Source organism: Larimichthys crocea, chromosome VII (assembly GCF_000972845.2).
Source record: "Larimichthys crocea isolate SSNF chromosome VII, L_crocea_2.0, whole genome shotgun sequence".
Lineage (NCBI taxonomy): Eukaryota > Metazoa > Chordata > Actinopteri > Sciaenidae > Larimichthys > Larimichthys crocea.
Genome location: NC_040017.1, coordinates 26,442,882 through 26,456,425, shown reverse-complemented (window position 1 = coordinate 26,456,425; position 13,544 = coordinate 26,442,882). Strand labels below are relative to the sequence as shown.

General features: G+C 46.0%; 1 protein-coding gene across 3 annotated transcripts in view; it reads right to left on the bottom strand.

The window, feature by feature from the left end:
* Nucleotides 1-12,524, bottom strand: part of nova2 (NOVA alternative splicing regulator 2) — a 74,562-nt gene extending 62,038 nt beyond the window's left edge. The window contains exons 1-2 of one of the 3 annotated variants that reach the window (XM_010741961.3): nt 8,943-10,003; nt 6,256-6,324 (exon numbers count right to left, since the gene is read on the bottom strand). In XM_010741961.3, the coding sequence (XP_010740263.1) occupies nt 6,256-6,324; nt 8,943-9,099 (226 nt within the window). In that variant the 5' untranslated portion in view covers nt 9,100-10,003. Of the gene's footprint in view, nt 1-6,255; nt 6,325-8,942; nt 10,004-11,287 lie in introns of those variants that run through there. The other 2 variants (XM_019271426.2, XM_010741962.3) reach the window with 2 other exon arrangements.
* Between the last annotated feature and the right edge of the window lie 1,020 nt (nt 12,525-13,544).

Here is a 13,544-nt window from a genome sequence, read left to right as displayed (position 1 = left end):
TCTGCAGCCTCACAGTCACCATTATTTTGGTGAAAACTGTCAATTATTATGACAGAAACTGGAGGACCTCCGAGGGGCCGCGGGCCGCTGGTTGAAGACCCCTGCATTAGCATGTTTTTAATTCGTTTACTCGAAGCTGGATTACAATAGAAAACAATAATAGACTTTAATTCAGAACAAAGAACACGCTAATGGAGGAGAACACAAAGAAAGAGTTACACAGTGAAGAAATGAAAACAAACTGAAGGATTACAACTTGAAACTATCAGCGACTGGTAATGGTGTGTGTGTGTGTGTGTGTGTGTGTGTGTGTGTGTGTGTGCAGCTGAGTAACTACAGGGATCTCTACTGGTTGCTGTGATGAGGGTCTTTGTTTTCACTGCTCCAAGCAACACACTCACAAACACACACCCAGATAAATCCCTGCAGTTACAGCACACACACACACACACACACACACACACACAGGAAGTGCACACACTTCCTTTTACAAAAGGATTTGAAAAAAAAAAAAAAACGTGCCACTCTGTATGTGGATCTGTTTTGTAAAGGGTGTGTGTGTGTGTGAAGAAAAATGTGGCCAACCCACCACTCCCAGAAAGTTGTGTGTGTGTGTGTGTGTGTGTGTGTGTGTGTGTGTGTGTGTGTGTGTGTGTGGATCAGGAAAGGGGGATTTGGTGTTTTGAAGACGTAGAGGTCGTCCACAATAAATAATAAAACGGTCTTTCAACGCGACATAACTGGATGAGTAAACAGTCCAATCTGTTGCTAAGGTCCCTGCGAACCCGCCAAGCCCAGAATAGGCTCTCCATGCTGGGGGATTGGAGGCTCAAATCCTGGGATCTGGTGTCCACGGGCCTGCAGGGGCGAGGTGGGGGGGCTGAAGAGCACAAATCCTTTCTCATGTTCCGTTATTTTTCCTCACGCATGTCACGCTTACAAACATAAAGTCACAGTGGAAACAAAGGATGAGCTCAGAGTACGCCGGCTTTTTAAAGAGTTGAGGTTGTCTGATCAATGGAGACGCAGCCTGCAGGGTTTGACAGCTGATTTTCTTTTTCTAAACAAAAACTGATAAAAAAAGAACTCATGCCGGTGTGTACGGAGCTCCTCCTGACCATGGATGGTGGAAATCCAGATTACACTCTGCCTCTAGACATGCACACTTGTTATCTTGAGTCCATAAGTGGTTGGTGTGCTCATAACGGTCAAAAAGGCGAGTGCAGACCGCTGGATGCTGGCGGCCGAGGAAGCTGCTGCAGCGGTGCAGTGACGTGAATATAATTTGTACGTATGTTTATATTTTGCCAGTCAAATATTGGCACTAATGCTCTGCACGGTGGCAATTCGGCAAAGAAGTTCAGCAGTAAAATGTTGCGATAATCATTTCCGTCCATATTCGAATTGTCGCACTCCGCACACAGTGTACTACATAGAAATGTATTAACAGAAGAGACACAAGGTCTGTTTGTTTACGACAAACACGAGCTTAAGAGATTTTCACATCTTGTTCTCTGACATAAAATACATCAGCAGATTTTTCATGTTTCTAACGAGACTCCAATGCCACCACTGATGAAGTGAATTCACAGCGTGACGTTTTGTGTTCACATGTGAAGTATCACCGACTTTTCTCTGAGTTTATTTTCTGCAATAATCCAAAATCTAAGAAGAAGTAACCACGGCGACGCTAACTTCCAGGTTCAACTACAGAAATACATCAACCCTGCAGAACTCCAACAGATCCATTTACCGACGTACACTGATAACAAGCAGCTGTCCCACTATGAACTGGATATGTTACCGTTTTTATCAGGCGTTTATTTAGAATCCACACGAGCATCATAATAAAAAATTAATTCCACTGGACAGTTTTAGTGTTTCATGGTGGCCTGCGTGTTCTTTTAGAAACCTACTGACCAGCACCAGAAATCCACTGCATCCCAAAATCTGTCTTTACAAACCAAACTGGGTCGAGTGTATCGAAGCAGTCCAGACTAGAACCTGGTGCAGCTTTGAGTCCCACATTCAGGGAAAGTCTGCAGCGTGAAGAGAGTCTCGGCTGAACAAGGGGGGCTCTGCTACAGAGGCTCTGACCTCTGGGGACTTGGAAAATATTCATCTCCCCTAAGCAGGGAGAGTTAAGGGGGGAGCAGGCTTTGTCTAACACACCCCCTCCAGTCCTCTGCTCTTTTGTTGGGAGGTAGCATTCACACACACACACACACACACACACACACAAACATGTAAAGCTCTCCAGCAGTGAGGCTCTGACCAGCTGTCTTCGGTTGAAAGATGGCCGGGGCATCGCTCATAAACACCGCGAGCTCGCAGAGGAAGGCGAGCAGGAGAAATATAACTTTATCGTCCTCTGCAGCCGCTGCAGCGTCTCAATGTTTCACTTTTCTCACGTCATTCATTCGATTTAGATTTGATATTTCAGGCCGGTGACTCGCAGCGTGCAGAGGAAGCTCTTTCAATTACTTAATCACTGGATTCAGAAGCCGCCACAAAGCCCCGAACACTCCTGTGATCCTTTAAAAAAAACAATATTTGGAGATGAAATCTCACACACAGACTAAAAACCTGTTCAGGGCGACTGTTGGAGGATTTAACGGCTAAATTTTGAAGTCAGTATCTGTAAAATCACAGAGGAGTGTGAGCTGTTTTCATCTTAAAGGTATCGAGATGACTCATAACACCAGCACCACCTAATGCCGTGTTTTGTCTTCATGCCAGCCATCATTTTGTTAGAGGCGGTTTTTTAAAATGGAAGACGTTTCCATTTGAGAATGACACTCGACTCTTCACGCAGACGGAATAATAATAAAGAGGCCGCTGTTATTTCAAAAAGAAATTACAGATATGTGAGTCATGGTTTACAGACTGGGTCACCTGAAATGTGGAACAGATTGATCTGTTTATCCGAAAATAAAAACCTGACACGGTGATCGGAGAGAACAACAACATCCTGCTACAGCTTGAATAGACGTTCAGGAAGAGCCAATCAGACGCCTCCATACTGGGACGATCCCAATCATCAGGCCGTCTGCAAAGAAATCGAAGCAGACACGGTCGCTACCCTAACAAAGATAACCGAAGCCGCCGCCTCCTTTCTCTCCCTTCAGAGTGTGTGTGTGAGAACCGGTGTGTATTGTTCACGGACCAAGGCTATTTCAGAGGAGGGGGGCCCTTCCAGTCGTCCTCGCTGCATCGGCCCTTTCATCGCTGCCTTATCCATATTCATCGCCGCCCCGCTCTCCTCCTCACCTATCAGCGAGCAGCAAGCTGTGACCGACGTCTCGCTCTGCCAATCGCACGCCTCCCTTTGTGGGAATATTCCCACCTCTCATCCCCTTCACCCCACCCTGTACAATGGCTTCCTTTTCTTTTTCTTTTTTTTTTTTTTTTTTTTTTTTTTTTTTTTCTTTGACGCAGGGGCTTAAAAAAAAAAAAAAAAAAAGAGGAAGAGGAGAGGGTGGAGGAGGAGAAGGGGAGCCGCAGCTACCTACTGGCAGAGTCCTGCCCGACGGCGGCTGCGAATCGATCGACTTCGCCTCGGAAACGGTTGCCGAGCGAGCGTCGTCAATGGCAGCCTGCGATTGATGAAGGGGGGGAGGGAGGAGTGGAGTGGAGTGGAGGACGAAATGACGGGAGGACGAGGGTGAAGGAGGACAGGAGGAGGGTGCAGTTGTGATGGTCTGAAGTAGAGCGTGATTAGTATGGATGAGGAGGAGAGGGAAGATGGAGAGAATGGAAGAGGAGGAGAAAAGGCTCGGGCTCGCGAGTGAACAAAACAGGCGTGTCGCAGAGGAGGACGCCGTGTTCCGGAAGACGGCGAGGATGAAGAACTCGCACAGAAACACAGTCGATGCTGAACGTTCCAATCACTTATTTTCTCAGAATGAAATCAGATGATTTCCACGTCTTATTTAGCTCTGAAGCTCTGCCTGCATGGTGTCTATTTTTGAGAGCTGGGAGCCGAATGTGGGGCTTCTTCCTCCTCGGCCCCGGACAGCCGATCAATGTGAGGAAGGCGGCTCTCTCTCCTTTTGTACGGACCGACCCAAAAAAAGATGCTCCGCTCAGCTCGGGGAGCCACAGAAAACACTCGGATCAATAGCATCAAAGGGCCTGTCTCATGCCGCCAAGGCTCAATACACAGCAGGCACATATGTGTGTGTGTGTGTGTGTGTGTGTGTGTGTGTGAGTGAGAGTGTGTGTGTCCATCTGCAGTGTAATACATCATTCACACACCTCCTCTTCTCTCTCATTAAACTTCATCTCTGTTTTTTGCAGCTAAAGTAAGCCAGAAAACACAAGGACAACACACACACACTCTTCCGGTCTACTGCTAGTCCCCTAATGTCACTTGGCAAGGACATTTTAAGGCTCCCCCCTCCTCCTCCTCCTCCTCCTCCTCCCTTCCAAACATCGGCTTGCCAGTCCATCCATTTACTAAATGAATGTATTATATCTTAGAGACAGCAGAGGAGAGAAAAAGAAGGGAAACGGAGAAGAGGAATGATGAAAAGACTGAAAAGTCTGCACATCCAGGTCAGCAAACATTTCCCTGACTGGTAAACCTGTAGGCGTCTCTGCTCACATGTTCATTTTCTGACCACCTACATGAAAATCTAAAAAAATAAATAAATAAATAAATAAAAAACATCCAATTTATTTGGTTTGCGCTTACATAAGACTTCTTAATGGCTTATACAAGCACTTTTTTCCCCCCCTGAAAGCTGCATTTTGTTTTGAATGGACCCGAATCTGAGTCATTTCTATCAGCAGTGCTGCTTATATGCTGCACCCTCAACGGTGGAGAGTTGTGCTGTGCATGGTTCGGATGTTTTCCACCAAGAAGAGACAGAAATAATTTTGAAAATAAATAGTAAATTTGGTCATTCTGGGGCCTTAGATATTCTTCATATTTCATTATTAACACATTCATGCAGTGCAGGTGAGTAAGTTGACGTGTTTGTCATCTGTCTCTGCACAAATAAAGACCTCATTTAAAATATAAAATAAAAATGCTGAACCCTGATTGGCCGACAGCAGCAGATTCTTAAATTATTGGGAGCTTTTTTTTTTTTTTTTTTTTAAGCTTTGAAAATGTTTAAACTCCTGAAACCAAATCAAATATTAACAATGAGCTCGTTAAACGTCTCTGATCATATATGTACATGATTAGAGGGAAGGCTGAATTCCTTTAATGTGGGGGGAGAACCCTGCTGGCTCGGGGTGAGAGCAAAGAGAGAGAGGGGAGGAGGAGGAGGAGGAGGAGGAGGAGGAGGAGGGTGCAGCGATAAGAATGGGATCGGGTCGGTGGAGGAGTGAACAGCGGGTGGGGTGGAGGAGGAGGACTGTGAACAGAAGCTGCTGCAGCTCTTCATTGATCTTTTCTTCTTGAAGACCTTCAGCTTTTTATAAGATGTGGCTGTGATTTATGACCCTCGGGGCAACACTGGTCCCATATCACCCTGTTCCTACTGTCTGACAGCTGATCAGCTCTGTCTCTATTGTCCTCACACACTCTCTCACACACACACCGGACACAAACCAGCTGGAAACCCGATACACCCCAACAGATCGGACATGAACACACTTTGCATCAAACTTCACATCTGGACAGATTTCATAGCTGCAGTTGTTGGGTAAAAAAAACAAACAAAAACATGACTGCAGAGAAATATTCCTGATTCTTTCTTTTAGTTTGAATGTTACCTGTGAAAAAAACAGATCAAATGCAGTCATGTGATTTTTACCCAGCAGCAGCTGCACGGTGCAGACGGCAGCCATGACACTTTCTCTGTGCTCGGCGACACATCGGCAGCCGTAAACCCAAAATGTTTGATGATATGGCTACAGCATGAGGTCAAAGGTCATTATCTGTGCAGTAATGTTGGGTATCATGGCAAAAGAAACACTGGATTTGTATAAAAAAGCATGAAAATGGATGTTATGGGATTGATAACACACAATATAAACAATATCAGCATGCATTATCCTGGATCATGAGTAGAATATGAAGTGTTACATGTTACTTTAAATCCTGTTTAAATGTCAGGCCCTGCAGCAGTCAGACCTCTTTGAAAAAATAAAAGCCCTAAAATTTAGATTTCACTCTGCAGAACAAAACATGTCCGTGTTGTCGCTGCTGAATCAGTCCTGCATTGAAGAAGGTTACAGTAAAAATTATAAAAAAATAAATAAAAAAAACAGGTAGAAGATCAAAATCAAAGTCTCTCTTACCATGAGTCTCAGTTTCTTGGTGAGGGAATACAATGCCTTCAGTTTCAAATAGGGGCTGCAGGAAGGCCACTACAGAGAGAGGAAGCACATAGGTGGGGAGTGTGTCGCGTAAACTAATCATACAGAGAAACAACCATTATCATGATCTCTTAGCAGCACTTTGACTTCTGTAACTTTTAAAACTGCAGCCTGAGCGCAGCAGCTTCAAAATATGAATATTAAAAAACATCTCAGAGAATGTCTTCTTCTTCTTCTTCTGCATCAAGGGCCAGAAATATAAAAAAACAGTTTGTGCATCTTATCAGTGATAAAATAAAAGAATCATTTAGGCTAATCTCATCTGAGTCATCTGATTAATTCAAGCTGTAAATATCAGTCACAGTAGAGATCATCAAGACCAAATTATCGCACCATGTAACTGGAACAAAAAGACATTTTTTCTTTAGGAACAGAATTGAATTAACTGTCAGTGCAAAGTTTTCACAGAAGACCTGCAGCCAAGCTCTGATTCCTCCTTCCTGTTTAGTCTTCAGGGGCCGTGGTGGTGAAGTGTGTGCGAGAGCAGCTTGTTCATATTCAACCAAACGTCACCCGATCACCAGCCTGATGCTGCCGGCTGAGGAAGGCGGTGTTTGACCTGGCGGCACGGCGGCCCGGCCTGAGTAAAAGCCTGGTCGGCCGTGCTCATCATCTTCACCATCCCAACCTTTTCATTTGTCTAAATGGACGAGCCGTCTGACTGTTAGGCAGCAGGCAGGATGGTCCCCTGAGGGGGAGCTCAGGGTTTTTACATACAGCGTGCAGCGGCCTTTAGTGCTGCATCGATCCGCAGTTAAACAGCGCTCACTAACCTGCAGCTCACCCCTCCTCAGCCGGACACTCACTCTGTCTGATGGTCACTCCAGAGGACGGCTGTCATGGGAGCTGCAGAAACTGTTAAAAATGACTGTCCTGTAATTTTCTGTCACTGCTGGAAAACACCCGGAAAGATAAAAGCGTATTGATCGTCGGGGACTCTCTGTGGGTCAAAGCAGCTTTTTCTTTAAATTGTGCCACCTGTCAGTGAGCACTAAAAGAGACAGGCTGCTCGGACTCTGCAGATTTAGGAAGATTTTATAAAACATTACACAACACTTTTACTAAATCATCCACTGCTCAGAGCCTTTCAGTGTAAAACAAGGCCAACAATGACACCTCAGTGTGTCCAACATGATGCAGGCTCAAATCTGCAGTGGGATCAAATTTGATTTGCATATTTTATTCATTAATTCATGCAATTAAAATGCTCAAATGTCACTAATAATTCAGGAACTGGTCAGTCGACTTTAAAGATACACTGACATGAAAGTAAATATGAATTTAGAGAGTTTTTATGTTGCATTAGAGTCAAAATGAGTCAAATTTAAACAGCTACATGCAGAATAATATTAATATTAGTCTAATCTTAACTTTAAAAGGTGCAGGTCAACTAAAAATGTGCATTTTTAAAAAAATACTGACTTTTTAAACACTTTAAACTGGAATATTTTTGTCTCACACATCTATATTATTTTTATTATGACATGTTGACAGTGACAGTCAGATTTAACAGTCTGCATGACAGCTACAGATTATAATAATCTCTATCTTGTGCTGCTTGTATTAAATCATCTCTGCTCTGAGTGCACTGGACACTTGTGTGTTGTGTCAGTAACACATCTAAGAGTGTAAGTGTGTATATGTCCAAATGTCCATGATGGAGGGGTGCATGGCCAGGAGAGGCTACTGATGGTTGTAATGCCGGATGATGGGAATGCTTGGCGCATGACAGCATGTAAACAAAAACCAAATATGGTGATCGCCATGGTGACATATCCATATTTCATCCAACCAGAATAATGAAGAAACATGATTGGACAATTTAGAGGGAAAATAAATAATCTCTCCCCTCCTGAAGTGCAGGTTATTAAAAATCAGGACAGCAAAGCATGAGATCTAAATATTCAGGCTGACATGCTGCAGTAACACACAGACTGTCGCATTCGCCGCTCTGGGTTCCCCTTGTTCTCTCTGGCTCGCCACGGGCCTGCTGTTAATCTGAGTCCGCTTGTTTATCCGCTTGTGTAATTGTACACAAAAGCAGCGATGGTGGCTGATGTGTGAGATTATCACAAGGTCATCCGTCGACCGGGATGAGAGCCTGCGATCACGCACCAGCCTGATCTGGCTTTCACTTGTTTACATCCTGATTTTGGCTCCAGCATGGCCGCTGTGGCTGCATGCGCGCAAATCTTAAGACGCAATAAAAACACTGAATAATAATAATAATAATAATAATAATAATAAAGAGGCTCGGTCAGGATGTGCGCGAAGGGGAACCGGAGGCTTCCCTCCAGATCCCCCCGCGTCCCTCTCATTGTTTCCTTTCCATCAGACGCGGCGGCCCATGATTATTTTAATGCTGATGGAAAATGACTGTCCGCTCGTTAGAAAGAGGGTTTTTAAAAAATGGTGTCGTCTATATTTCTATCACTGCGTAACTGAAGCACACATTCATCTCTGAATCCGGGGCTGTGGCATGCCGCCGTGTACGTCAAGAATCAGATCAACCTGCTTCTCCTTCCTCTGAGCCTGCCTTCAGGACGAAGCAACATTTCACCAAAAAAAACCCCGAACAGCTTTCCCCGCATCCTCATCGCGGCTCTTACCTCCCGTGTTTGTGCGTTTGGTGCTGCTGGCCTCCGTCGGGGTCTCCAGGGGTCTTTTACGCGAGTCCGGGGGATCGGACTCCATGTGTGGTTGTTGATTGTGATGGTGAGGATTTGAGAAAATCCCGTTTTGCTGTACAGCTCCGCCGGCCATCATTTTCAAGCTTGCTCTTGGATGCTTGGGCTGCGTTTGCGTTTAAATCCCCCCTTTTCCCGTTGTGTGTGTGTGTGTGTGTGTGTGTTTTTACGCAGCGTAGCCGTGCAGATGAGTCCTTAGAGAAGGCGAAAGCGTTTAGGAATTGGAAAAAATACGCCTGTTTCTTACGGACGGGGGAAGGTTAGCTGCGCGTTTCTCCGTGGTGCGCCGTGCGTACAGAGATGCTGCGCAGGGACGGAAAGAAAGAAAGAAAGAAAGAAAGAAAGAGACGCTGGAGCGAAAATCCGAAACCTCTGCGGATGGAGGAGTGACAGATCTAGGCTACTAAAAACGTGCAAAAGAAGCGTCAATCTTCCATCAAGCTTCTGATATGCGGGCTAGGATATGTATGTCATTCCGCTGCAACCGGATAAAAGAGCGTACTCATGTCAGGCGGTGCAGGATGGTGGCGCTCCTCTGCAAAACAGCCAGCGAGCAATAAATAAAAGAAAAAGAAAAAAAAACCGAAAGACAAAAAAAAAGAGGAGAAGAAGAAAGAAGAAAGAAAGGAGAGATCGGTGAAGCGATGATGATAGAAAAAAAAAAAAAAAGAATCCGATGCGTTACTGGTTCGGTTTTTTGATTTGCTGGTCTTCTTCTGATCCTGTCCTGGCTCCGATCATGGAGGAACACCCGGGAGGTGACGGGGGTGTCTGAGGAGGGTCCGGAGACGCGGAGCTGGAGGGGCACGCGGAGAAAGAGACGTTTTTTCCTGCTCGTGCTCTCGGTGAAGATGCTGCAGTCTTGCGTTCAGAGCATCCCTTCTCTGACTGGCTGCGCGAGGGAGCGCAGGGGAGCGGCTTACGTCACAGGGCCCCGCGATGCCTTCACGTCCGTCACGTAAACGCCACTTGCTAAGTGTTTGGAAAAAAAATGTTTGTTTTTGTCTGGGGCGTGCAAGTCAAAGCAAAGTGCAGCAGAACAAACCAATAAATACAAAGTTCATCTTCTGAAGGTCCAGTGTGCAGAATTTAAATTTAAATGGACTGTCCAGTTTTCCAGTGCACGACATATCTCATTCATGCACATTCATGCACATTGCATTAGCTGCCATGCAAGGTGCATCAGGTTTTTATTTTGATTTAACAGCAGCACTTTGGGGTTCAGCATCCTGCCCAAGCACCCTTCAACACGCAGAGCGGGGATCCAACCACCGATCATGACACCTCCTGTGCCATGTTTAGGAAAATCCAATGGCCAAGTTTCAGATTGCAGCCAACTGAAAACCCCTCACCTCTCCCTTTCAGGTTCAAGGATAAAGGAGAAACTACAAGTGGAGCTTGTCAGTGTTTGGTTTGTCCCATCATGGTGGACTCCATGGACGTGGACCCGCTCGTTCTAACTCAAAAGGTTCTTATTTTTTTATCCAGGGTCATTACGCACAAATAAAAACACAGCTCTGAATGTTGTAATCCAACAATGTCAACAGACACCCCGAGCACAGGCTGCAGTTAAAGTCAACATGCGATCCGAGTCTCTTATTCCCGACGCCACCTGAAGGCATCACGGGAGAGAAAGCGACGCCTCCGCCGAGACGCGATTGGCCGAGGCTGAATTTCTCCGGCGAAACGAAAAGGACGCAGAAATATTCGCCCGGTGGAGTCACATGACGGAGAGGAGAAGGATGCATGATTCTTTTTTCACTCCCGTTACAGTCGCGGCAAATGCAATTATGGTTGAACGGGAGCCTGACGGTCCCGGTGCGGCTGTTTGGAGGTCTGAAGCCGGCCCGTGTGTTTCTGTCAGCACACACACACACACACACACACACACCTGGAGACCTGCAGGAGGAGAGCTCAGTGCTTCAGTTTCAGTCTCACAAATGAGCAAGTGCATCAAAGTTGGAAGAGAGAGTTTTTATTGAAGGAGAAGAAAATAAAAATACAGTTTAATGTTTGTGTTTTTTTTTTTTTCTCTCAGTGAATCTTAAATTTTTTGTTGCCTCCAAAGCTCCTGATGACCCTCAGGCCACAGAGCAGGCCTGCTCAGCCTCTACCTGCACCAGAAAAAACAACCCCTGCACAGATCTGAACATGTTTGGCAGTCTTGCGTGTTCGTAACGGTGAAAACATGCCCCTACGACACAGGAAGCGTGAAACCTGAGCGCCCGGCCTGCCTCACCTGTCCCCTCGGCTGCTGTGTGACCCACCTGTGTGTGCTGCGCCTGACATCTCTGCGTCGCTCCGCCTGGATCTGAAGAGGGATCCTCCAGCGCTGTGAGCTGTCTGAGAGAGCTATACCCGCCTCAGTCTCTCTCTCTCTCCCTCTCCCTCTCTCTCTCTCTCACACACACATTCACACTCACACATTTGGCATATTCTCTCACACACACTCCGAGACGCACGCAAATACCTTCTACTCCCTCTCTGCTTCTCTGTCCAGTGCTGTACAGATGCGGTGCGCCCTCAATGCCTCCTGTAGATTGTAGTCAAGGTGACATTGTGCTTCCTGTGCACACACACACACACACACACACACACACACACACACACACACACACACACACACACACACAGAGGAGCTCTCTCACACTATTTCACATCGCCATGAGAAACGCACCGGTGAGCCCAGTCTCCTGCTCTGGAAATACGTGGCAAATCCGAGGCAGAAGGATCCCAAAGCTGCAGCCTGAAACAGATTCTGCACCACGAATAGCAGGCGGCGCTCGGAGGGACAAAGGGCCTGCACGCCGCCGCCTAATTGCACGAGCTGCTCTGCATGGTGTGTGGAGTGTAGCACAGTTTCGGCTGGATGTGTGCATTTATATATTTGGAGCGGAGACAAAATGTGTTGGAAGCTGAACCGTGAGGGTCCCACACTGCCAGAGCGTCCACGCTGCTGCAGCATATGGAAAAAGTGAAGTAGCCCCATAAGCAGTAAAGCACACAGACTCGCAGCATTCTTGAGTTTTTATTAGGCTGGAGCTCTGAGCAGATGTTAGTGAGATAGTTTTCAGAGGTTTTGTTCTGCACACTCCTGTTCGGCCTCAGACCTTGACCCTTGAACACTTGAAGCAGCTCTCAGAGTTCTCTTGAACAGCACGCGTGTCGTTTCTGGGGGAAGCAGAGTTACAGTAATAAGTCATTTTTTCCCTCTGTGTCATAATCTGAATGCACACGCTTCAGTTTCACCAACAGCGAATGTTACCCAGGGTTCCACATGACTTTTACTCTCATGGAGTCGGGTTAAGGAAGAGGAGATTTTCCAGTTATGGATTTTTCGTTTTGGAACCAGAGTCTGGAATTCCCAGTTATGTGACAAAAAATGTTTGGTCGTGACTCAAAAGCAAAAGAAAAAGGAAGAAGAGCCGAGACACGAGCCAGCTGCAGTGTCACATTTCAGACCTCTGAGATAACCCATGAGGTCAGAAGAGCCGCGATAAACATTTAAGCAGACGTTTGATGGGATGCATCAGGTCATCACCGGCTCCGTGATTGAAAAAGAAACGCTCCGCTCGCTGCGCCCTGCAATAAAACAAAGTCTGGAGAAATCAGAACAAGGTCATCGTCGGCAGGTGGGACCAGCTCACACCTGTTTTCCCTGCAGAGTTCAGTGCTGCACAGTCTTCTCTAACACTGGGTCAAGGCTGACTGCAGCTAAATGGATATTCAGGATGTAACATCAGCTGAGCGCCGCAGATGTTGGGCCGCTGCTGCCCCCTGCTGGAAGCTTAGTCGAGGAGCAGCACACGGTCTATTAACTTACTCTGGTTTTTAATTTTCCTCTCATCATCATCATCCTCTTCTATAATTCACTTCTGACACAGTTTTGTTCCTCCACAATATTAAAAGGCATCGATGGGTTCTGCACTTCTGGTCGTAGTGACTTGGCTCCCCGTGTTGCCACACCTGGAGTATTTGTACGCTACGTATCAGTTAATAAATGATTCATGTATTTACATCTCCCCCAAATGACCCTTATTATTCACATATGTCACACACACACACACACACACACACACACACACACACACACTCATTTGCATACACAGGTTTTTGCTTTGGCAAGACTTCCAATCTCTGATCTCCACCACAAGGAAAACTTTATTATAATGCTGATATACATTTTAAAATATTCTTTGTGAATACATTTTTATGTATTCTTATTAAAAATTAAAGGATGGGAGCTGCTTAGCTCAGCTGGTAGAGCGTGTGCTGCATGTACGAAGGCTCGGCCCAGGGTCGGACCCCGACCTGTGGCCGCTCGCTGTATCCGTCACATAAAGATTAAAAAAAATCCACCCAGTATCATTTAGTATTAATGCATCTCTGGAGCATTCATTCCTAAACTTGCAGCTTGTTATTCAGATCTTGTTCATGTCCTTGTTTTGCCACCCATCGCTAACAGTGCACAGCCCAGGCCGTCCACTCCCACTTCCCCCTTTATGCATAATTGTCCTCCCACCC